The sequence below is a fragment of the Passer montanus genome, unplaced genomic scaffold (assembly GCF_014805655.1).
Source record: "Passer montanus isolate IOZ18808 unplaced genomic scaffold, ASM1480565v1 scaffold39, whole genome shotgun sequence".
Lineage (NCBI taxonomy): Eukaryota > Metazoa > Chordata > Aves > Passeriformes > Passeridae > Passer > Passer montanus.
Window position 1 is genome coordinate 1,134,595 of NW_024368707.1, and position 24,681 is coordinate 1,159,275.

Here is a 24,681-nt window from a genome sequence, read left to right on the forward strand (position 1 = left end):
AAAGGGGGGAAGCTACAGGAAACTTGGAGGATCAAAGAGTCCCTGGGGAAAAAAAACAGGGGAACACTCTGTATATATACGAAGGAGAGCAAAACAGTAGAAAGCAGGAGAGGAAAAACCATATGAGAAACAGAACCCAAACAAAAGTTACTAAACAATAAATGACTGAAGCTTCCTTTGCTTTTTTTTGAAATCATGACCATAGTGTTAAAATAAACCATGTTCCCACTCTGTGCTTCAGCTGCCCCTTCTGTGATGGTATTAGAAAGTAATTGATGACTATCAGCTCTTTATGCTAATAGCTGTGTTCTTTCTTATATATACATATATATGTATGCATGTATACATCACTTTGCAAAGTACCAATTTAAAAAAGACTCTTTTTCTTGCACTAGAGCCAATTAAAGGACCTAATAGACTTCCTGGAATCAATGCTGTTCATAACTTTTAGTGCCAGTTTAGACGATCTGCCAAGGCCTGTTTGGATACACTTAATCTTTCCCAGAGAGGAGTCTGGATGACTGCCTTAGCTTCCTGCTGGCACCTTTTCTGTGATGGTGATTCTGGTCTTTCAGAAAGCAGTAGCAGGACAGGGAGTGCCCCTGAGCTGTTTCAGCCGCCCCTAGTGCAGTGGGAGCCCAGTGGTTTGAGGGCCATGGCTGCTAACACAACTATCACTGCTGCTGCTGCTGCATCCAAAGCCTTAAATCCAGTCCAGTGAAGTCTCATTCTGTTCAGCCTGTGGTTGTTGCAGGCAAGGAAGGCACCTGCCCTCCTGCTTCAGGAGTCAGTGGCTGACAAGGTTCAGCAGCGACAGCTGCTCTGTCACAGAGCCAGAGGGTGGCTGTGAGGTACCAGAGTGGCACTGGGGGCTGTCTCTCTGTTTTGTTTCCTGCAGATAATGTTGAACTCCCTGCACAAATACGAGCCCCAGGTGCACATAGTTCGCGTAGGCGGCCCCCACCGGATGGTGATGAACTGCTCCTTCCCTGAGACGCAGTTCATAGCAGTGACTGCCTACCAGAATGAAGAGGTAGGCAGGTGCCACACTGTGCTCTGGTCACCACTGATAGAAGCTGATTTACTACAAGACCAGCATGCCTTTTTCTTGTTTCCCCACCAGTCCTATGCAGTGTAATACTCCACCCACTCTAATACTCTGTTTTTTCTCTGCAGTAGAATATTGTCTAATCTAATGTCTGGCTTCAGTACTAAGCCAAGTTTAGCTTAATATCCTGCCACAGCTATTCCAGACTGGTTCATCTGTCCCAGCTTGCTGGAAATAAAAGCCAAACAGCCCTACAGTCAAGCCCAATATCTTTCTCCAGCAATAACTGATAGTCATAATGATAACCCTATCTCTCCATGTTCCCTATAATACATAAAACTGCAGAATAACACAATATTGCATGGGAAAATTCCTGCCCTTGAGGGATGCTTTGGACTGTAAGAATTGCTAACTCCTAAGCCACATCCCTTAGCTAATGTTGCTGCAGATTTTATTTGTACTTGATAGGAATTCAGTGTTTAAACCCTCTTGAAAGGGTCCACCATTCCACCACATTTACCAGACAAGCTCATGCCAGGCTACCCCAGCTGGTGTTTTGCCTGTGGCATTGATCACTACACAGCAAAGCTGTCCCCTACACAGCCCTGGGAAACATCAAGTGTGGGGATATATTTTAGGCTAACCCAGGCAGTTCCCCTCAGATTACTCTGGAGGATGTTTTATCAAATTTTTATTTCAAATTGCCTTCACTAACATGCCTTGTTTTCTGTAAACTCAAGATAACAGCTCTCAAAATCAAGTATAATCCCTTTGCCAAAGCCTTTCTGGATGCAAAGGAAAGGTGAGTTCATATTTTGGTTGTTTTTTTTGTTTGGTTGTTTTTTTTTTTTTGTTTTGTTTGTTTGTTTGTTTGGTTTTTTTTGATCCAGTAGCTTTTTGCTGCTGATATGGTTAAAACTGTGACATCACCATATGAAAGATAAATTACATAACTGAATCTTGTTTCTGCTAAACCAGAGTCACTCCAATGGTATTATGGGGGAGACTCTATAATTATAATAATAGGTGCTGAAATGGGTCAACGTGCTCTTGGGGATCCTGGCACTTATGTCTGTCTATACAGAAAGCCTGAAATGAGATGGTGTGAGCTCCCCCAGTAGTGTTATACCCCACATATGTCTACTACAGTATACTTGCACTCCAGTAAATCCTGTAATTTGATAGGTCAGGGAGAAAAAATGTTAACTCCAAGTGTCAAAAAGCATAGTTGAAGTGAAATGACAATGTAACTGTAATGTACATTACAGTTGTAACATAATGTAACTACACTGCTGTTATTAAGTCTGTGTGATAATTTATGATGGTTTTATTAAAGGTAAGATGTCAGAGACGTTTCCATCGGAAATTAATTGTAGTTCATCTTGCAAAATTTTCCTTCCATCAGCCACATTAATACACAGTGGCATCCAAATGATGCATTCTAGCCCATAATTTCTAGTTAATTTTGTTTGGACCTGCTTTATCTTCTGACATGTGATGTGTCCCACATGCCTGCAGGAGAATCTGTATTTCCTTTCATTCCTCTCACCACTTAAGAAGTTGCTGTGTCTCAGTGTCAGGGTTTCCAGTTGGGGAAGGGGGAATGTGGCCTCAGCTTGCCTGCAAGCAGGAATGATGCCTAGAGGCAGATTTAGAATTCCATGTTCAGCTCCCAAATATGGCAAAAAATTAGGAACATTTTTGTTTACATCAACAAACAAAAGCTCAAGTTTCCTTTATGGCAGAATGTAGGAAGGTTTACTGCCGCCTAGCAAGGTTAAAGAAGAGGGATTTCCCTCCTTTTTGACTCCTCCAATTTTTAATTAATAGTTCTGGTTATAACTTTTGTAATTTTTCAAAGAGAGCACTTACCACTAAGTATTTTGCTTTTCAGAAGTCATTCTAAGGATGCTCCAGATACAGTCTCTGAAGGTCAACATATGACATATTCTCACTGTAAGGTTTTTATTTATGTCAGCTGCAAGTTTTGTGAGATATGATGGGTGCTGGGAACCTGGGCCTTGCTTAACAGTTTCATGCTGGTCACTTACTGAGTCCTGAATTGTGTTCATAGAGAGGGACCCTTTTAAAAAAAATAAGAAGATTGAAGAGACCTCACAGTAGGAAATAGAGGTCCTGCAGAGGGATCATTTTCCATAAAATCCACTTTTTCAATATTAAAAGGAATCTAGAATCAAGATGATATATGATATTTTTAGAGTTTTCTTACCCCTTTGTTTTTATATTTGTGAATGTTTTTGTTACCTATAATTTATCTTTTATGGGTAAACAGGTAAAAAAATGAGGGGAAGCAGAAGCTGCATTTGCTTTACTGATAGCTTTTCTTTCACTTGTTCTTTAATGTTTGTGACATTTTCTGGTTGCTTTCAGGTCTTGTTTTCAGTGTTGGTGGGTTGGGAGGGAGGTGGAGGTTTGCTATTTTTTTGTCAGTTGTTTCACAAACCAATAGCTTAGCATTTGCTTGGTATTTCTGAGGCACAGCTGATTCTGCAAGAAGGCTGTTTATTTCTTAGTTGTATTGTAGCACTTACAGCAATAGTAATAGTTTTGTTCTCTCTTTTCTCTCAAAGTGGGTGGCTGGTTGATTTCCAACCCAGATCCAATGTGTGCCTCGGGAAGCTCTAATTACCAGTACAGTGGAGCTTTGCCTCTGCCCACTCCACAGGCTCCCCACAGCTGTGAGAGATACTCAGCCCTGCGAAGCCATCGGGCTGCTCCATACCCACCCTCCTACATGCAGAGGAATCACTCCCCTACAGGTATTCCTGGAGCACTGCTCTGCTGCTTCTGCCTGCCCCTTGCTTTAGGTTAGCACAAGCACTGGAGCAAGGCCGAGCTCAGGCTAGGAAAGGACATGGTGAGTCTCTGGGACAACCTGCACAGGACCCTTCAGGCACCTGCGGTGATTGAGGCAGCAAAACAAGAGGTCCCAGGAACTGGGCGCACTCTTAGTGATAAACCAGGGTGTATGGTCTTGCTTTCACTACAGCTTCCAGTTATACAAAAAGAGCATTGCAGGTCTCCTTTCGATGTCCTGCCATGACAGCGTTGAGTTCTCAAGTCAGTGCAGCTCTCAGATAGGAGCTGATGTGAGGCAAAGGCATTTTGGTATTGTCAGAACACCCTTTGAGTCCCTTTTCCTTTCTAGATCTGAGTGCAAATCCAGAAATTGATTATACTTTGATCAGAGGAAGTGGGTCAAAAAGCAGAATAGGGATAAAGTAATCTACTTGCTAATTATAATTTAGCAATAATTCCTGTTTAATGGAAGTATTTATCATGGAAGCGTTTGGCTTGAAAGGGATCCTAAATATCATTCTGTTCCAACCTCCTTGCCATGGGTAGGGGCACTGTGGCATGTCCTGGCTAGATGGTGAAAGGGGGCACGACAGACCCCCGCTTTGAGCTCCGCTGAATCCCAGCTACCAGTGGGGCACAGCACAGAAACAAAAGAGCAGAACGGTCCTGGGGCGGAACTGGGGCAACTTTATTTGATGGCAAAAATCCCCCTCCCCAGCGTTCCAGGACCCCAAACTGAGGGCAGACAACAGCTTATAAATGAGAGGGAGGTCTCAGGGGAGGATATGATCTTTAACTAATCAGGAGAACTGGGGGTGGAACACAAGGTGGGGAATACAATGTGTAAACCAGTAAAGAATTTCAAGGGAGGAGAACAGCTACAGTGAACTAATGGGGTTTGGAAAAATAGAAAACTGACAGGGAAGTTTCTAGGGGGAAGGCAGGTTTGGGGAGGGATTAACATTTAATGAAAGGAGGAATAAGGAAGGTTCTGGGGAAAGGGCAGGGACAGGAGGGGTTAGCAACTGGGAAGGGGAGGGAGGTTTAAACTTTGGAGGGGAGTAGCTAAGTAACAAACAGAAAAACCAACACTTAATAACAATGAGGGAGCAAGTCTAGTTTTAGAAACATAAAATACAAAATGGGAAACCTGTGCCACTCTAAAGGCAGAAAAAGGACAGCGTAAGGAAATTTAAAAAATTACAAATCAAACAGTTAAGTATACTAATAAAACTAAAAAAACACATTACCACAGGGCACCTTCCACTAGATCAGGTTGCCCAAAGCTCCATTTAACCTGGCCTTGAAAATTTCCAGGAATGGGCAGTATTTATAAAACTTTATTAAGTATTTTAGCTCAAATTATAAGGAAATCTGTATCAAAACATTGCCTGATATATGTCAATTGTGAAAAACTATTAGTCAGACTTGCAGAAATGCAAATCCTATGTCTGTCATGTTGTACCTTCTCATGTATTACCCCTGGGATTGGAATGGCACCTTGCTGCTCTCTTAACAAACATGGGAATTTTGCCCTGTGGTTGGGACTTTTGTCCTATTACCTGTGGTTGGGCACTTCATGATCAGATTGCTGCCTTAAACCTGTCCGTGTTTTGCTGTCTTAAGACCTTGTCTGCAATGTCACTGAGGATTTGTTTGTTGCTTTTTTTTCCCTCCCCAAAGTTAACTTATTGGACAGCTCCAGCAATAATCTTCAGGTATTCTCAGGACACGACAGCTGGACTTTGCCATCTTCTCCACACACTAATTTGCTCTCTGTGCCACAAACAAAGGGAGGTGCCAGCCCTGGACCCAGGTAAGGTTACAGGAAAACTGCTGGTATGAGGAGCACTGAGGCTGGTAGGACTGTCCTGGTGATTTGCCCTTTGTTCCAAACTTTAATCAGTGTCTGGGATTTGAAATGTGTCCTAAGTGCCCAATTCAAGATTCCTGGGCAAATCTTTCTGACAAGCTAATCATTCTCTGCTCTATGGGAGCTTCATTTTTCCCCAGCACTGCTGAAAACCAGGATCTTGGAACACCTACAAAGAATTCTGGTCTCTATAATCTGTGAGCATTTTAAAACCAAATTATTTTTCTTCCTGTATTACTCACTATTATCCTGCATGAAATGAGGATCCTATTCTAGGGGTAAATGGAATTTATACCTAGACAATCAATTAATTATCAAATATTTTCCCTTATTTTCCCCAAAGGAATGCAATAATTTCTTCTCTAACTTAATAATTTCTTCTCTAACTTAGGTGTCAGGAAAATCAGCTGCAATTTCAAATGCACTGTAATCTGATTGAGTAGGTTTTCTTCTCAATGTTTATACCCTAGTAGCTAGGCAGTATCCTGAGACTTTGTGACCTCCCTCTCTAGAAGCTCTTCTGACTCAGCCCCTAAGATGGGAAGAAGTCACAGAGGCACATAAAAAGATCCTTACATTTTGAAATCTTACATATACTTGTACATTTCTCTCCATACCTCCTTCCAGGGTCACCAGGTGATGGCTACTGATGATTTTTCACTTAAAATCTTCAACACTGATCTAGTTTGGTAACCTGATTTGAATAGCTACCTTTTAACAGATAGTGAAATTGACTTTACTGTGGCAAATCTTATGCAGGCTAAATGCTTTGAAATAAGTCATTTGATCTGTGCTGCTTCTTTTTCCAGCCACTACCCTTGCCTGTGGACAGTGAGCAACAGTGCTGTAAATGTTGCCAACCCAGGAAGCGAGGTGAACAGCAACCCTCCAAGTGTGTTTTTAAGGGGTAATGTCCCCTTACCTGCTGCATCATCAGTGCAAATCCCTCTGCAGGGAATGGTGTCTGGTGGCATGGAAGCACAAGGGGAAGGCACTCTCACCAGACTGACTGACTCTGCGTGGACATCCTCACACTCCTTTTAATGGACAGGCAGCTCCTGAGGGAAGCTCAGCCAACCAAGACTGACACAAATGGCAAATGATCCCCAAGGAGTGCAGTGCAGAGATGTATGCAGGAAAAAGACTTAATCACTTCCCATAATGTACCTTTTGTGTGCCAGCTAAGCCAAAATGCAAAGGCAGGAAATATTATAGGAACCAGCTTGTTACTGCAACTTTTATGCTTCATTCAGGATAATGTCCACAAAGAATCTTTTTAGTTAGCTTTGGTTCTATATCACATTAAAAATGGTCAGAGACATGGGACTGAGTGAAGCAGACATGGCAGCTGGATACCCGCATGTCATTGTAGAAGTTCCTTCTGTAACTAACAGCCAAGTCCAGGGAAAATTGTGAGCAAGTTTGCAACTGGTCATTTGAGGGGACAGCACTGTTTTAAAGGCTTTCTGGATCTCTTACATAGAGGCTTTCACAATACCTGAAACTAAACCCCTCAGGGGATTAAATTAGTCTGACATCCTCATCCCACCTGCATACAGCACTCCCTGTCCCCTTCCCTTCTTCAGCTGCTGTTTGCTGTGTGTGTGCCGTGGGGACAGTGGGCAGACCCCAAGTGCTAAAGTGGTCACATTGTAGCAGCAGGGTGAAGGGCAGCTAGTTTCGCATTTAGAGTCTGATTTTACAGTCTTGGAAATGGAAAGCTCCAGTGTTTCCAATATGTGCTATTTTTGAAAGGGTGGAGGGAAAATAATTAGAGAAAAAATGTTCAGCTTGCATTTCCACTTTTCTTTAGCTATACTGTACAAATAAACTATGAATACGTGGTGTATTATCTCCTCAGTGCCTTTCCAAGGGGTAAACACACACAACAGTCTTTCTCACTTAACAACCTCTGAGCTATTTAAAGAAACTCTGCCAGAAGCAAGTTGACAGAACAGGAATTTTCTATTCCTTGTCCAGTTACTGGGTGTAAACTCCTGGGCATGGTATTTAATGTCTTCACACCTGTTTCCCTTCTCACTTTGTCTGCTCCAGCTTCCTTTTTCTGGCTACTGCTTTTCCAATCCTGTGTGAGTGTACAACATTTAGCACAGTAGAGTCCTGATTCTGTCTGGGATTTCTAACCACTACTGTGATGCAAATAACAACAGTCATCCCCCAGTCTTCCTTGTCCTTTCAAGTATGCCCTGAGGCAAGCCCTATCAAATTCTCAGAGAAGAATTTTGCTGTTTGGTCTCTATAAAGAAAAACTAAAGAAATCTGCAAGCTAACTAATGTAGATATGTCCCTGTATAATGCAATGCCCAGCAGCAATTCTGGTCTCTAGAGTCATGTGCATTGGTAGGGGACCATCCCCAGCACAGAAGAGGATTCTCTAAAGCTACTGTGAGCTGATGTCTCTGCTTCTGCTAGATACAGCAACATTCCCTTTGTTAGTACTAATTTACTGCATACAGATTCTGGGAGCAACATTCTATTTTGGGTAGATATTAGAGGCAGCAGCAAGAGGAGCCTTTTGATACACATCTGCCTGGTGAACTCAGCAAGCTTCCATTTGATATTCTATTACCTGGCCCAGAACCACCCCCTTAAGTCGCTCTCAGTGTTATGCATTTTCATGCCTTCCCCATCTGGCTTTTCAGATCTGCTGCAGGCAAAATCATGTGCCAGAATGTACTCAATAACAGTTTTGCTGACTTGTGCTGTAATCCCCTAAGATCAAAGTAATACAGTTGCTTTGGGTGTGCATTTTTATTAATAGCAGCATTGGTCAAACAAGAGTTAATAGAGTGCAAACAGCTCTGCATCCTGCTCTCAGTCTAATCGTTGTCAGTTCTGACTGCAAATCTGCCTTCCCACATTCTGACAAAAGCTTGGTGATGGGTTTGTCAATGTTATGTTTCTCTACCTTGTGGCAAGAAATCTAAGTAGGTGTTTCTCTCAAAAATAACTGCTTTACAGATGAGGTTTATTAACTAACTTATGCTACCCTCTTCTGGCTGTTCAGCTCTCCACAGACATACCACACACAGAGTCTACATAAAGATGCTAAAAAGCAGGCAAGTGGTGACTTCTATATGTTCCAGGACTTGCAATGCTTCTTTCATGGTTAATGAATTGGATAATTTCTTATCCCATATTACTGCATTACAGTAATACACGAGTAATTATAAGGTGTTACTCAAACTGCATTATTTCACAAACAAACAATGTAGGGGAACATCTAATTAGCTTTCCTGAGAGTCCCATAGGATTGGAAGAATTAAAAAATTATCAAAATGAACAGTCAAAGTAATTTGTCTTCCTTTTCACTGTAAAAGCAGCCATGACTCATGTCACAGGAGGCAAAAAGTTCTGAGATCTCAAAACTGAGCTAAGTCTTTGTCATTGCAGAAAACCTGATTTAGCGTGACCCTGAGAAATGATGCAGAAAAATAAAAATGTCCTTGGTTTGCTCACTACCTGTGCCACTATCTCAGTACAAGCTGGTATTTGTAGCCCAAAGCCTTGGGCTTCAGGATAGCAGGGAGTATACTGATCTCAGGTTTCGTGTTAGGGAGTCCTGCAAGGAACAGGGAGTAGGACCCAATCCTTATGGGTTCCTTCCAACTTGAGATCTGTGATTCTGATCTATAATTTTGCAACTCTGGTATATTATTTGGGAACTGTTATCTGGTTTGGACAGATTACTTCTAAGCAGCAGAAGCACTGGAGAAAGCTTTCGCTACCTGTTCACAAGAAAAACTGGTGTTCTATCTTCACAGCTCTCCTTTCTCAGCACAATGGACTTCCCCACAGCAAAGTAACAGGCTGGGATGCTGGCTGCAGTGTTCTCCTGTGGGTGGCAGATTCCCTTAAACTGTGTATAAAACTGTTCCTCTCCTAATAAACCATTACTATGGATTTGGTTTTGCTTATTGCATCATTACTATGGATTTGGTTTTGCTTTAGAACACTTGTTTCTCAGCAGATTTCTGCTTGGCATTAAAACCCATACAAGGGTAATTTCTGAATGAGTATTTCTCTGATTGTTGTAAGCCGTAACCAAAATGGCAGCATGAAACGAGAGCAAAGAGCCTTCTCTGCAATTTTTATATATGTTTTGATAAAATCATTTCCTGACTTTGTGTAAAATAAATATACTACAAGACTGAAATAACTCTTTAGAAATCTCCAGGGTAGATATGCTACCTGGTATTCATGATAGTTTGTAGTTTTTAACTTGATTTGATCATTGTTATAGATGAAAAATGAAAAATAGCCAATTTTAATAAAAGATGGAAAAATAATATTTATTTCATGACCGTAATACAGTCTCGACAGCCACCAACCAATCGGACAGCGTATCACCCCTGGGAGGTGATCCGGGTGAACGTGAGATTGGCATGAAGCCTACACGGTAGGCTTTTGTCCTGCCAGAAGCAATGCTGGGTACATGGCTGGTACCTCTCAGGTCTCTCCCCAGGGCAGCCAAGGGGCCAGAGCTTGGGAACACAGCTCCAAGCAAATCTCCATATTATTAGAGGAGGGAATCCTTCATTTTCAGTATTTGCGGAAGTTTAGTACTATAATACTCAATATAGCACTATAGTACTCACCTACTAAATGTGAGGTTGCAGAGTGGTTTTTGTGACTGTTCATATAAGCATATTAAAAAAGAAGTGGAGTGTAGGTACACAGTTTGTGGTGATTGGGAGTGGGGCTGTAGCTGAGCCTCATCCCTTATGGGCTACTGCTGTGAAAAGCAGGTGACTAGCATTGAAAGCAATGAGACATGGAGTGCCCAGGTGCACTGACCCATCACCAAAGGGAACAGAGGTCACACAGGTGCAATGCATGTAAGATGAAGGGTATAAAAGGTTGGGCTAAAGAACAAGAAGGGCAGACACTTGAAGCTTTCTGATAGAGTATGGTGTTACTCTGTATGGGTATGCTTAAAGCTTTCTGGTATTGTATGGTGATACTCTGTAGATTGTGACCATCTTGACTGCGACATGTGCTGTGACATATGCTGTGACAGCAGAGGGAAGTGGTTAATGAAAGCAGAAGAGCTATATGGTAAAAAACCCGAGATGTCAGGACAACCTGGTTCTCTCTGATGCCGCAGTTGCTGCCCTGCGGTCTGCAGCTGCCGCTGGGCATTAATGTCCTGGGAGCCTGCCCCTAAGTTCTTCCTGGGGACTCCAGTGGCCCCTGGATTGGGTCTTCTCCTTAGCCTTCCTGCTGTCCTGAGACATGTGCCTTTTGTCTCAGGCTTTTCCCTCGCAGTTTATTTTCCGGCTCTGGGACATATCCCACGTCCCAGTAAGGCAAAGAAGTGCCTCTGGCTATGCTCAAGGAGGTGTGGAGCAAGTTTCTTCTCAGAGCCCATAGCTCCCCAGACATGTCCCTTTGCAGCCCAAATGGAAGGCTGGTGCCTACAGCTCTCTGGGCACTGTGGGGGGTATGCTCAACAGCCTGTGTATCCTCATCCCAAAAAGTCCCTTCTCTCTCTTGTGCTTCACTGTGTCTCTTTGGGAGATGTGCTGCTCTGGCAGCACCTCACTCAGGCCAAGAGAAAGGCTTAACATGTGGCATCAGGTGTTCTCTTCCATGACTGTTGAATCTTAAGGGAATGTCCCTATGCTCCCTGATAGGCAGGAAACTGGAGAGTGACAAACACCTCCTGCTTGAATTCTCCAGTACGAGCCCAGATGTTTCCTGTGAGCCAGTCCTGGGTGCCCATCCAGACAGACACCCATGGTCCTGACAGTTTACACTTTGCTGCTGTTTGTCCACAGTGGGTGCTTGGTTCAGCACTCGGGTGTAGCTTTGTTGTGAAGCTGGTTCTGGTTTCTCATCCTTGGGCAGATCCTCTACACAGCTCATTTGGCTTCTCTGTTTCTGTTTGTTCTTAAAATAAGCTTGGTAACAACTGTTAATATTTAATAATTTTTATATTTCAGCCATGTATACTGGTTATACAAGTTAAAAATAAACCTTCTAAATTTAACTCACTGGTACAAATCCACTGTTTCTACCTAATGGTTGTAGCTGTTGTGTGTCACAGTCTAGTAGGTCTACAGCAACAATAAATAATAGTCCTTACTACAGAGATGCTAATACTTGCTATGTGGTTTGGAAGTGTCTCATTTTGAGAAGTTGTTGAAACATAGATTATGAGTGATTTTTATGGATAGCTCATTTTTTAAATGAAGAATTAATGGAACTAGGGGGGGATATGACTTTTATGGGCTGAACACCGATAGTTTTCGTAGATTTTCTGTAGGAATTTGTATAAGTTATTAAGCCTCATAGGTCAGGTATCCAAGCATCTTTTTATTGTCTCAGTGGCAGTGTTGCATCAAACATCTCAGTTTCTTATCTGGAAAATGGGCATTTTACCTTCCTCTCAACCTCTATAGCAGAAGACTTCTGGGGTAGGAGTTTCCCCTTACTGCCCATATGTACTAACAAAATGACTTCTTGTCTTACTGGGGCCTTTTGGTGTAGTCTTTCATGTAAAAGTTCCACATCCTTGAGTGTTTGTATGTGTATCACCAGCAGAGGCAGAATCAGTAGTACTGTGGTCTTAACACTCTAAAGCTTGTGAGTTGTGCTCTGAACAAGACATCGTTGCTGCTCCCAAAACACAACTTGGCTCCAAGAAGGAAGCAATGTGTCAGTAATCTGCTGTGGGGAGTGATATCCCTAAAAATGTTTTAGAAATGTGTTTGGCGGTCTGTACATTTGCAGTGAAATTGAGGTAAAGTTGTCTTCTGTTGTTCTAGGTTGCTGTGGGAAAAATCAGGGAAGCTTCCCTGTAATTCACCTCACCCTTACTTTTGTGACAAGTCTCGTACAGAGGTCAGATGCAGCCCTGGACCAGGACAGACTGTGGGCTTTCTATGTTGCACTGGGTGTCATCACCAGGAGTACCAAACGCTGTGAGGATGGAGGTGCTCTTGCAGAAAATCTGTTGCAAAAAGTGCTGTTTTACTGGTCAGGTCTGGAGTTTGTGTCCCCATGTCACTGATCTCTGTGGCTGTAGCTGGCACAACACTCCTAGAAAAGGAGTGAAGAGTCAAATTCCACAGGCACAGTGTGCTTGCTGGCTGCTGTAGCCTGTACTTATTGGATTTTACTATTAGATTGCTTTTCAGAGAGGATGTGGTGAAACACTAAACTTCTGGTGATGAGACATTTACAAAGTGCCTAATTTAAAACACAAAATACACTGTGACCTTTGCTTTTGCCAGATTCCTGAGTTCACTAATTAGCCTTAGTTGTCCTGAACTCCCCACCTGGAGCCTCCACCCACACTCTTGGAGCCTTATTTAAACTCAGCCTGAGGGTATTTTAGGGAGTTTTGTGCTCTGACTCTTGAGTTGGTGTTTGACTTCTGTCCTAGGTTACAATAGGTAACCTACTATTACTGGATATTCTATTCCCATCCTCAAGAGCTGCTGAAACCAGGAGGGGCATTGGTTTTTTTCTTTATCTCCTGTTAACAGGCCCATCAAAGTCTTGCCTCATGACTCAGAGATAACTCCTTCCAGGAGCCATTTCTGTTTAATGGGCAATCAAGGACCCACCACATGACTCAGAAGGATATCAGCCCATTGTAAGATGCTCTGCCCAGTGGGGAGGAGTTAAGCATCCCCACCTGGATATAATCTGGGTTTTGGGACACAACAAGCAGTCTTTTCACTGGTTTCCCAGAGGAATGGCCACCCTCACTCACTAATTTTCCAGAGGACAAAGGTTATCAGATGGTTTCTACAGGATCACCACTTCAACAAGACCATTTCATCTGGACTGCTACCACCACCCTATCTAACAGGGTGTCAGGTTGTATTCTGACTCTGTCAGTGGTTTTTCTTTTGTATTTATGTGTCATTGCAGACAGTTATGACTTTGCTCTTTGGATGCTGTATTTCTGAATGCCGCTGTTCATTAGTTATCCTCAAGGGCAGTATGAAATGCAGAAGGTGTAGACTTTGCCTCTTGCCCAGAGGACTAAGGTATTGTCAGAGCAGAAGTGTGGAAGTTTAACTGAGGGTAGGTGTGAGTGTCAAGCCCTGCTCTGTTTGAGATGGCTGTGTAACTCGGCAGAAGGACTGACTCTGGTGTGTGGATCAGGGAACTGAGTTGTTCTGAGGCAGGCTTTCAGTTACTGTGAAATTCTACTTTACAGTGGAAAGGGTTTCACCAGCTGAGCACTTTCATTTGAAACTCTAAAGTCTCCAGACCAGTCAATTTTAGCCCTAGGATATCTGTGTGCATGTGTGCCTGTGGATAATCTGTATGTGTAACCCTTCCCCTAACAGTAGCTGGCAGACAGGAAACTGGACATGTTTTCTATCTGATGTGTTTCAGTATCCTCAGGTCCTTGCCATCTCCTCCCATAGAAGTTCCTCTCTACCCAAGAAAATATCCAGGCAAAAGAATCCATTTGTGTAATATATGATGGTCAATTGCGCTAATTTTGCTCTGAGAAATCTAGTGCCCAAAATGGACACATTGTTTTTTATTTATTCAGTCAGCTTGCAAGAAAATGTTTTGTCATGATTTGTTCAGATCTTTGGTTTGAATCACCTTGAGCAGGTTTTTTTGTTTGTCTTTTTGTTTTGCTTTTTATATTGCTTATAGCAAGAAATCTAGTTTCTGGAGCCTTTAAATGTGTTCAATAATTTCTCTGTTAGAAAGGTTGATATAAATAGATGATCAACGGAAGAATGTAGAAAGGTCAGGGAGCTCCAGGAGTATGCTCTATTCCCCTGCCATTGGAAAGAAAACATGATTAATTTTATAAACTAATCAAGATTTGTTGGAATATTAATTCACACTTAGGACCCAGTAGGCCATGGAGAAAAGGCTGACATTTAGAAAGCTTATATGTTCTAGCTTAAATGTGTTTATGGCTAATTAATAAATATTAGTTCTTGGACCGGTCTGAACTGTCCTTTTGCTGAAATTATTAATTTCTTCTTTCATTTTTTTTAATGTGGTATTGAGGTTTTTGGCTATGTGTTGTTTGTTTGTTTGTGTTTTTTTGGGGTTGGGTTTTTTTTTTTTAGCTGCTGTGCTTGGCAGCACTTGACAAATTGCCTTCTGAGCACAGTTTTATACTACATTTCACTGGGTCTTTCTCCTGCTGAAGGAGGAGATGCTTGCTTTTTCCTCAGCTGCACATTCTTGTTGCTCCCTTTGTCCAGCCTCTCCATGCTGCAGGCTCAGAGTGAGCTGTATGGACTGGTGATCTCCCTCACCTGGTGCTGGGGCACTGTGGGACTGCGGCAAGTGGGACTCCTTTCTGATGGGCAGCTGCTGTCAGAGCAGATTAAAAGTGTTTTTTAACTGCAATCTCAGTATTAATTTTGCTGCCCAACCAAGAAAAGATTTTGTTTTAATTCACTCCCTTCTGAAGTATTTTGTTTTTCTGTTGCTGTGTTCATCCTAGTGCTCTTTTCTGTGGTGACTCAGTTGAAATCCATCAATCCTGAACTTGGTGAGCAGAGCTGTCTTCAGTATTTCAGAGTCACTCTTACTAGTGTTTTGTACAGTGCCACAAAAACCACCCTTTTTCTTCTGGAAATACCTCAGATTCACCCAATGGTCATGCTTGCCTCTCTCACAAAAGGTAAGTTTCCATTTTGGCAGAACTGATACATGAAGAATGACCTTTATTTCCCCTTGCTGATGAGGGGAACCTATGATTCAGGAACTCTTGCAGCTTTTACAGTATTATCTGAACCAGCCTGCTTTCTGCTGTGAGGTTTTGCTAAATTATTGGTGGTACCAAAAAAGCTGTAGCAGAGGGAGAATAAAGGAGAAGATGCATTTCACCTGCAGAGGGTAAAATCCTGGCAGCACTTGTGCTGACATAATAGAGGTGCAATAGGAGTTAATAGAGAACCTGTCCTTTCCCTCAGTATCTGACTTAACCAGGACCTTTCATCAAATCTGATGTCTGACTGTTGAACATGTGATTCATCCCTAATTTCAGTATAGAAGTAGGAAAACAGAGGGGGAAGAAAAGCAGGGGGAAGTAGGAAACTCAACCTCCACAGTATCCTTTTACCCGATGTAATTTCAGTCAGCGTTCATCTCAGTGAAACAAAAAGCTTAATCATTGCATCACATCTTATAAGAAGCCAGATGATGTGTGAAATCAATTTGACCTGAAGAAACAAGAAAGAGGGTGCAGTCTCCTGCTCTAAATAACTAATTAAAAGCTATCATCTTGCATCCAAAAGCAGTAGCAGCTGCCTAATTGGATGTTAAAAATATGCCTGCCAGTCTTTGAAGAGTACATGTTCATGTTTGCATGGCAGTGAGAACTGGTCCTTTAGCCTTTGTACAGGATGTTAAAAACCAGGGGCTGATGTCTGAGATAATGTCTGAATGTGTAATGGCTGCTTCCTCTTGCTGCATAGGCTCTGCATCCCCAGCCTCTGACTCATACTGAGGTCCCAGATTTCAGCAGAAAGCCAGCTCATTTTTACACTCCTGCAGAATTCTATCCTGACTTTGCAGAAATCTTGTTTACAGGACAGCTGTATGTTTTTCTTGTGGGTTTTTTTTTGTGGGTTTTTTTTTTGTTTGTTTGTTTTCTGGTGTTATTTAATCAGGAATGGGTAAGGCTGGTATACAGGTCAGTGACCCAGAAGTGTCACTGCGTGGCACAGCCCCCTGTAAAATCTACCCCTGTAGAGCAGGGGCAAATTTTTGTCTGTGAGTGCCTGTTAGTGTCAGCAGCCCAGATTTGCCTTTAAGAAAGAAGAAAGCAAAAATAAGGCATGGGTGAGAAGAAAGGAAAAACAAGACATGGGCATTGGTCCTTCTCACCATGCCAAAACATTGGCATGGTGAGAAGGACCAAATCAAAGCCACAGACACCTCAGTGTTTGGGGTGGTATCTTTTCCCTTTCTGCCTGACAGTGAGTTGCTAGTATAAGTTTTTTTCTTCCAAATCCAGCAGATGGTGTTAGATGACTATTTAATGACTTGCATGGGATGGAAAGATCCTGGTAATAGAGCTGGGAGGGTGCAAGAAAGAACTGTTTAGTAGGGGTGTTCTGTGAATCTGAAAGCTGTGATAGGCTCCTGTTTTAAGCATCTGTGTGTATGTTTTCAGCTTGCTACTACTAGGGGGTGGGGAGCTTTGGAGCTGTAGTATTTGATTTAAATTGAGGTTTCTGTGACATCTATAATATTTTCCCTCTAAAAGGAATGTGTGCTTGAGTGCGATGGAGCAAAATGAATATAACTAATGGCCCTCACTGGGCACTTTGGGGTTGGCAGTTGTATAACTTATTTTGGATTGATTTTTTAATTGGATTTTTCCTTGTGTGCACCTTAAATGGAAAAGTGAAGTGGTACAGTCTCTGCAGTGTACTCCTGTGACAGAAGTATTTCCTAAATCCCATAGTCCATACAAATAGATAAGTGAGGAAGAATCAATGTGAGCTCAGTAGGTCCAGCCAGGCTAAAACATGGCATCAGTTTCTGTCTGCTGTTAGCTGGGATGATGAATGCACTGGGCCTTGATCAAGCTCCATTGTCTGTCTACAATGACCTGGATCTCATACAGATGATATTACATGAGGAAACCGATGTCTGAAATTTATGAGTACCTCTGGGTAGGAAAAAAAAAATCAACCTGGATAGATATAGACACAGATGGGCTGTAATTTGCTACTGTTCAGGAAAGATTTGGGGTATTGTGGATATTTCATAGACTGTCTGGCACAGACACAGCAGTTAAGAATTGTAGAGAAAGGTAGTCAAACATCTGTTCTGTGGCTATATATGCCAGTGGTATAACCCACCTCTTGAACACTGTAGCCAGTCCTAACAACCGTCTTAAAAAGCTTTAGAAGAGCAAGAAAAGATGTGGAAGAGTACATAACTAGTTTGACCCTTGACCCTGGAAGCAAAGGGACTGGGGTGGGATATGGAGGAATGCTATAAATAAGGGATATGCTAAAGATGAACAGAGAAAGATTATTGCTATTTATTAATATAATTGAAGAAAACACCCTACAACTTCCTGTGGTTTTTTGTTTGGGGCTTTTTTAAAGTCTGCTGGTTCCCATAGTGCATGAGGAAATTGTGGAGCTTGTTTTCACTTGACTTTTCTTTCTTCTTTGTGGCATTAGGAGAAATAAATGAGCAAATTCAGAAGATCCATTGTTGGCTGTGAGGTATGTCTGCATGAATGCAGATTCTGGCAACATAAGATGAGAGGAGTCAGCCTGCAAATTCCCTTTCTAGTCTTTTGCCAAGCATAGTGTTTGCTGGCAATTTCTGATGGGTCACTATAAGCGTTCAGTGGTTACGCTGGGTGGCTACTGGAAATGGGATTACAAACTTTCTTTCCTGTGAGATGCACTATTTAAGTGATGGATTTTAGAGGTGGGGCTCTACAGGTCTGTTACTGTAGGCCTAGATGCACCTCCTGCAGCCTGTGACTCAGCTACTTGTAGAGCTCAGCCTGAATCTGCTTCTGCCTTTGAAGCACCCTTCAGCCCTAGGGCTGGGCCAAGGATTCTGGTAAGATTCACCTTTAAATTAGACAGCTAACAGGCTGACACAGAAAATCATCAGCAGAAGTCTTGACATGCCAGTCAAGGGAATAATTTATACAATCCCAGGAAATTTGTTTTTATAAAGTAACAGCTTTTAATGGTGGCATAATGTAGTCTACTTGTTAGTCTTGTTCCTGAGCAGTCACTAGAAATGGCACACACTGGGGTATACAAATGTCCTGAGGAGAGACACAAGAAATAAAAGAAAGTTAGACTAGCATGACTTGTCTATTATTAGACTGCAGGACTGCTGGGTTTTCCTGATTTTTTTTATTTTTTAAGAAGCTATTCCTTTGACAGGATGGGGCTGTTTTGTGTCCTACAGTTCATAAATCCACACCCAGTAATTAGAATAATTTATACTATGGTGTTTAATCTTAGAGCATCCTAAAGCAATTTACAGCCTACTGTCCACAAAGAGAGCCTTATCAATAACTGATTTGGGAAGACGAGTCATCTCTAAGTGTGACCAACCCTTTCCTAGGTGGTCATCATGCGTCCATTCTGCCTGCAGAGGCAACCTCCCCATCTGCCCCAAAGAGACAAACACCCTCCTACCTATATTGTTATTCCTAGCCAGCTTTCAGAATCCTTTAGAGGAGGGAGGGCTGTGATTTTGCCTCATGATCTGAGTTTTCCCTGGGGATTTGCTTTCCTCCATGTTTTTCCTTGTGTTGGATTGCTCAGAGACAATAAAAGAAAAACCTGTGTAAGGAAAGGTTAAATGCTCCTGGTTAGTGCACCTCAAAGGCCTTGCTGGTTAGAAGGAGAATGTTGTGGATGCTAGTACTGCCTTGATATCTGATACATATGCAATTCTGCATTGCAGATCCAATGTAGATGAGCTGGTTGAGTGTGTAATGTACACTGCTTGGGCATTAAACTTGCTTAGCTCTTGGTTACTTTTCAAAATTCTCTTAACCACTTTCATCCCTTCTGGATGTCCATAGATGGTGTCCTTGGTGGAAACAGATTTATCCTCACATTTGCAGACAATAATTCTCTTAAGTTAGTGGGGTCTGATTGGGTTTTTTTTCATTCTGCTGATGTAAATTTAGCTTATCAGTTTCTGACGCAGCTGTGTCTCCACACTGTGTGAGCTGAAGGGGAGCAGAGGCTCTCCAAATGGCCCTTGGCAGCCAAGAGGGGGCAATTTCATAAAAAACTGTTGCTGCGGTAACACATCAGCACTGTCTTTGTGCTGAGTTTTCACTGGTAGGTGCTAACACTTAGGATTATTAACCTGGGCTGGGAGTGGTTGTGGTGGCAGAGAGCTGCAAAATGGGATTAACTACTTGAGGGTGTGTTAAGTGAAAACATTCAGTCCTTGCCTAGATGGCTCTGCAGATTGGTGGGGGGATAACACAGCTTTTAGTGGGTTTGGGCTCTTTAGTGATCCAGACAGAAAATGTGGGTATACAAGTGGATAAGTCCCCAGGCTTTCTTTTGTCTTAATTTTGACAGTCTAAGCAAAAAGTCCAAGGGCTGAGATGAGAAACTGGTGCACTTGGATGTGTTCAAAATCCTCCTTTCCTTGCCAGTGACCACTAACCAAATACTGCTGAGAATTGACAGAGGCACTGTTCACGTTGAGGCCAAGTTGTCAAAATCTTTGGGATGGTTTTAGCACAAGTCCACTGATAGTGAAAGAATAAATTGAAGCATTACTTAGGAATCTAAACATCTTAATTTCTTCTCCCAATTATGCTTCTTGAAAACAACTTGTTCTATTTTTAGAGGCCAGCTAGAAATAACATTTTTAATCTTACATGTATTAATATTCTCTCTGGAGTGGAAGAACAGCATGCATTATTCAAATGGACTGTATGTTTGTTTGTGTTTTGGTCTTCTTTATCAAATCAAGTGAGATTAATTTAATTGTATTTATATTCAATTTTATTTTTTGGTGTGTATGTGCTAACTCTGTCCCTAAATAATCTTCCTGGGTCGAAGAAAGGTTTATTTTGTCTTTTTTTTTTTTTTTTTCTTGGATGTGTTCTTGTTTGTTTGGTCTTTTTTCCCCCTTTTTATATGAATAAATGTTTGTTACTTCTAATCATATAGCAGCTCTGGAGCTTGAGAGGTCTATTTTTTCTAAAATATCTCCTATTTTCAGGATTAATTAAATCATATATGCTTCAGTTTATATGAAGTACCTTTTTTCTGGCAGTAGCTTTGGATTTCATGGGTTATAAGCCTGGATTTAAAATGAAGTCTTTTAACAGCCTATCTTCTCACTGCTACCTCATCTTTTCTCACACTAAATATGCTTAGTTAATACGAAACATGATGATTTCTTCTGAACTTCTTGCTGGTGTCTAAGATATTTACTCCTGTACTGTGCATGCAGGATCACATTAATGCACCTTAAATTACCATGTTTTGCCTGACAATTTGGTACAGGGCTTTCAGAAGTTTCAGACACGGCAATTGCTATGACATTGGATTTTGTGAAAAACGCCAATCACTTGTTTTTGAAATTTTGAAAGTTTAATAGTAATAAAATGGTCATAAAATAGTAATATAATCAGAATAATAAAATTTTAACATCTGAGACAATATGAGACAATAAAAACAAAGAGATAGGGACATCTGGGTACCTTTTTCTACAAATCTTATTCTATTTTTATGAACTGTTGATCTTCTGTAAACTTTTGGCACCAGCAGCTTTTGCTTGAAGAATTTTACATCCCCCGTGTTATAAGTGAAAAATGAAAAATAGCCAATTTCAATAAAAAAATTAAAAATAGAATTTATTTTGCAACCGTAATACAGTCTCGACAGCCACCAACCAATCGGACAGCGTACCACCCCCGGGAGGTGAGCTGGGTGGACGTGAGCCCGTATATCTCCTTATGATACATATCAAACTTAACCTAATCTCTTATTCTCCCTAGTGAAGCAGTGTTCCTGTCTGATTTAGATGATTCAGGAAGTACTTGTCTGCCTTTGGTGCAAAATAACTGCAATAACTCAACAGCCTCATAGTGATTTGGTGTCTCAGAACTGATAGTGGTACTTCTTTGCCAGCATGGGCAGTGTAAGCCTGTAAGCTCCTCTGTGGCCATTATTTAAGAATACATATATTTTGGAGGTGCACCTGGGTCAGCATGCAGTCTTACAACATGGTTCTTAAATTTATTAACTCCATATTTAAGCCAAACGTCAGTCTGGAATGATCGGGACAGATGGCAATTAACTCTCCTGCAATTGTGTGATGCAGCCTGCCTGTTCTACAAAACCTGCTGAACCTTGACCAGGTCAGAAAACTGCTGTGCTAATTTGCTTTTGGCTGCTTCAAAGGTAGAGCATCAGCTGAGGGATCTCTTCATGCTCTTAAGGACTGAGTGGAAAGAACTAATAGTATTTTTTCATCTGTGCTACAGGGAGATAAGTGGGGAGAAATACTTTTTCTCATCTAAGACAAAAGGATACAGCTTCATTCTATAAATCAGTAAGGTAACAAAGATAAGTTTCTCACTGCTGAAACCATGTCGCTGTTTAAGGCTCAGTCTTTAAGACTTCAGCTTTGCAGTTGTCTTTTTGCCCTCAGGCCTGGAATTATCTGTCAACATGTTAAGGGAATTTAAACCATGAAATGTAATTTGGGTGAATTGCAAAATTCCTGATTGAATCCAGGATGGGAGCCAGCACCCACTTTGTCCTTCTCTGATATCTTATCACAAATAAGAAACTACAGTTGACAGCTGGAATTACTTCTAATACGAGTGGAAAGTCCCATATTCCTCCCTCCTCTCTCTTTTCCCTGCCCCCAGCCCTGGGAAAGAACAGGACAGCAGCACTCCAGTTAGTGGGTTACAATTTGTGCTGGTCTTCCTGTGATTCCCTGTGTGGGTGTCCAAAGGAATGTAAATGGCACCAGAAAAAGGTGTCTCTATTGAAGATGAAGTTTTTGTACACAGTACCATTAAAACCATACCAGTGTAGTCCTGCTGGGAAATTCTGCTTTCTAGGGAAGCTTGATGGATGTCACACTAGGCTTATTCTTTGCATGGTCAGCAAAATAGTCCATTGCTTTCACATGAGATCCAAAAAGCTTAGAAGCTCTTGTCTCTTCAGCTATTTATACCAAAGTGCAGGACACGAAAGACCAAATGATGTTTCATTTTTCACAAAGCTTTCACAGTCATTTCTGCTTTTTTTGCTATGACCCCCTTACTGAGTGGCTGATGGGTCTGCTGCCATTCCCACTCTACAGCAACTGTTCTAGCTCAAAGATTTCAGCCTCTCCTATATTGCAGACATCTTTTCACAAGCTCATCCTCCCAGACCTGCAAGTGCCATAAGACGGGAACATTTGGGCACATTTTTCACCCTTGAGCCTTCTCTGCTCAATATGTAGGGCAGGCTTGGATCATGGCTCCTTGTAAAAGTAGCTGTTTTCCTTGACTTCCAACTGTATATTCCTTATGCTCTGCTAGTGGGAGACTGCAGAACAGATTGGTTGTTTTTTGTTTTGAAACTGTCATTGAGCCTAAGTATAAGATGGGCTGGAATGCTTTGTTAAAAGTATTTCCCTGGTGATGTTATGAATAGAAAATTGTAATTTTTTTTAAGTTTCAGAGTTAAAAAAACCAAGCCAGACCGAGTCAGCCTCCTTTAGGTTCCCTGCCGAAGAAAAGCCCTTAATCACCTGAGACTACAGAAATTTTAATTCTTCTTGTTGCTGTTCTTTGTCTTGCTGCTCTGTGTGACTTGTTTTCATAATTTGATTACTGCATGATGCTGGAGAAGGAAAGAAAGAGAAAGTTGCTCCTGTGGGAGTTGCAACAGTTAAGAGGTCACCAGCAAAAAAGTCACAGTCTGCATGGTCAAAACAATAAACTTTTTTGAAGGATGGTAGTAAAGATTGGTTTTGTGTAGAAAAGCCATAGCTTCAAAAGCAATTTTAAATGAATGGGTCATGGTCATGTTCATATATCACATCACATGATATTGTCCTGGTTTAGGGCAAGTTTGGGAGAAAACCCTCCAGAAAGCAAACCCACACACCCCCCTCCCCCCAACTGGTTCAGGAAAGGTTCCTCAAAGAGAAGTGTAAAGAACCTGTTTATTTAACAGGCAAATTACCCCCCAGCGCACAAAATAAACAATATTGGATGACAACAGTCTTTCACCACTCCTATAAGGGTGACAAATTCAGAAAGTCTCTAGTGGAGGTGGTTGCTCTGTTATTGGTTGCTCCAGCACTGGGAATGGCTGCTGCAGGCCACAAAGTGCAAACTCTGTTTCCCAGGTCCCAGTCTGGAGCAGGTTTGAATGGTTCCAAGAAAGAAAGAAAAACAGTCCAGGGAAAAATCAGACTGCTTAGCTAAACTAACTAGCAAGCAAAAGCAAGAGCAAAGCAAAAAAAAAAAAAAAAAGCTGCACTATGTACTGCCCCATCTCTGTGTTCTGCCAGCTGTGGGGGAGCAGGCTGATGACAAGACAAAACTTTGCTCTTCAGAGTCAGTCTTGAAGGTACAGAACACAATATCCAGCATAAACAGAACAACGACTGGGGATACAAGCATCATAACGTCACCCTAGGATAGATATTGACACATAAAGAACAGAAATTTAAAAAATATCTGATTGTTCCCCTCAGAAAAAACTCAGGAGAAAAGAACAGCTTACCCCATCTACCCTTTCACAAACAAATACCAAAATATTGTACCTAAGCTGATGCTTGAATTTTAAAGCCAATCTGGGAGATAAACTAGGGTGAAGTGCCTCCTGCGGAAAAGGCACGTATGCCTACTGGATTGTTTAAAAAACTTGATAAAAGGAAAAAAAAGGGGGGGGGGGAGGAAGGCTTTAGTGTCTTAGCTTCAAGTTACCATCAGATTGCTACTGTGCTTGAAGTTATCCTGTCCTGCCAGTGTAGAAGCTCCTGTCTTAGAGAACTTACTTGCATCTAGATGCAAATCTTCTCTTCAGATTATATACTTGGAAGCAAGCCTGGCAGATAGGTGATTTGTAAGTCATTCAGACCTTGATGTGCCTAAGTGACTTCTCTTCTTCCCATCTTGAGAACTGAGTCAAAAGAGTTTCTAGAGAGGGAAAAGTCTGTGTTCTCCATTCAGTTCTTGAATGGCTCTGAAGAGTAGCACCTCAAGCTGATATATATATATATATATAGATAATAGAAATGAGAACTGGATGGGTGGTTGTAAGGTTTGAATGTTCTAAGGCTCCATCATGTCCAGTATATGAGCACAACTGTCAATGATCAACATTAAAATCAGCCTCACAAATGTGCTTCTTGTCTCTGCTTGCAGCAGCAATGCTGCCCTGGCTGACTTTCCCTTTTTTGTCTTACAGGCAGGTTTGCCTTATCAGTAGCT

The 24,681-nt window shown here is 41.7% G+C and overlaps 1 protein-coding gene across 1 annotated transcript in view; it reads left to right on the plus strand.

Moving 5' to 3' along the window:
* The window catches only part of TBX19 (T-box transcription factor 19), a 14,171-nt gene extending 7,386 nt beyond the window's left edge, over positions 1 to 6,785 (plus strand). The window contains exons 3-8 of the mRNA XM_039718031.1: positions 899 to 1,033; positions 1,789 to 1,850; positions 2,943 to 3,004; positions 3,712 to 3,828; positions 5,552 to 5,684; positions 6,551 to 6,785. Of these exons, the coding sequence (XP_039573965.1) occupies positions 899 to 1,033; positions 1,789 to 1,850; positions 2,943 to 3,004; positions 3,712 to 3,828; positions 5,552 to 5,684; positions 6,551 to 6,785 (744 nt within the window). The remainder of the gene's footprint in view (positions 1 to 898; positions 1,034 to 1,788; positions 1,851 to 2,942; positions 3,005 to 3,711; positions 3,829 to 5,551; positions 5,685 to 6,550) is intronic.
* The last annotated feature ends 17,896 nt before the right edge of the window (positions 6,786 to 24,681 follow it).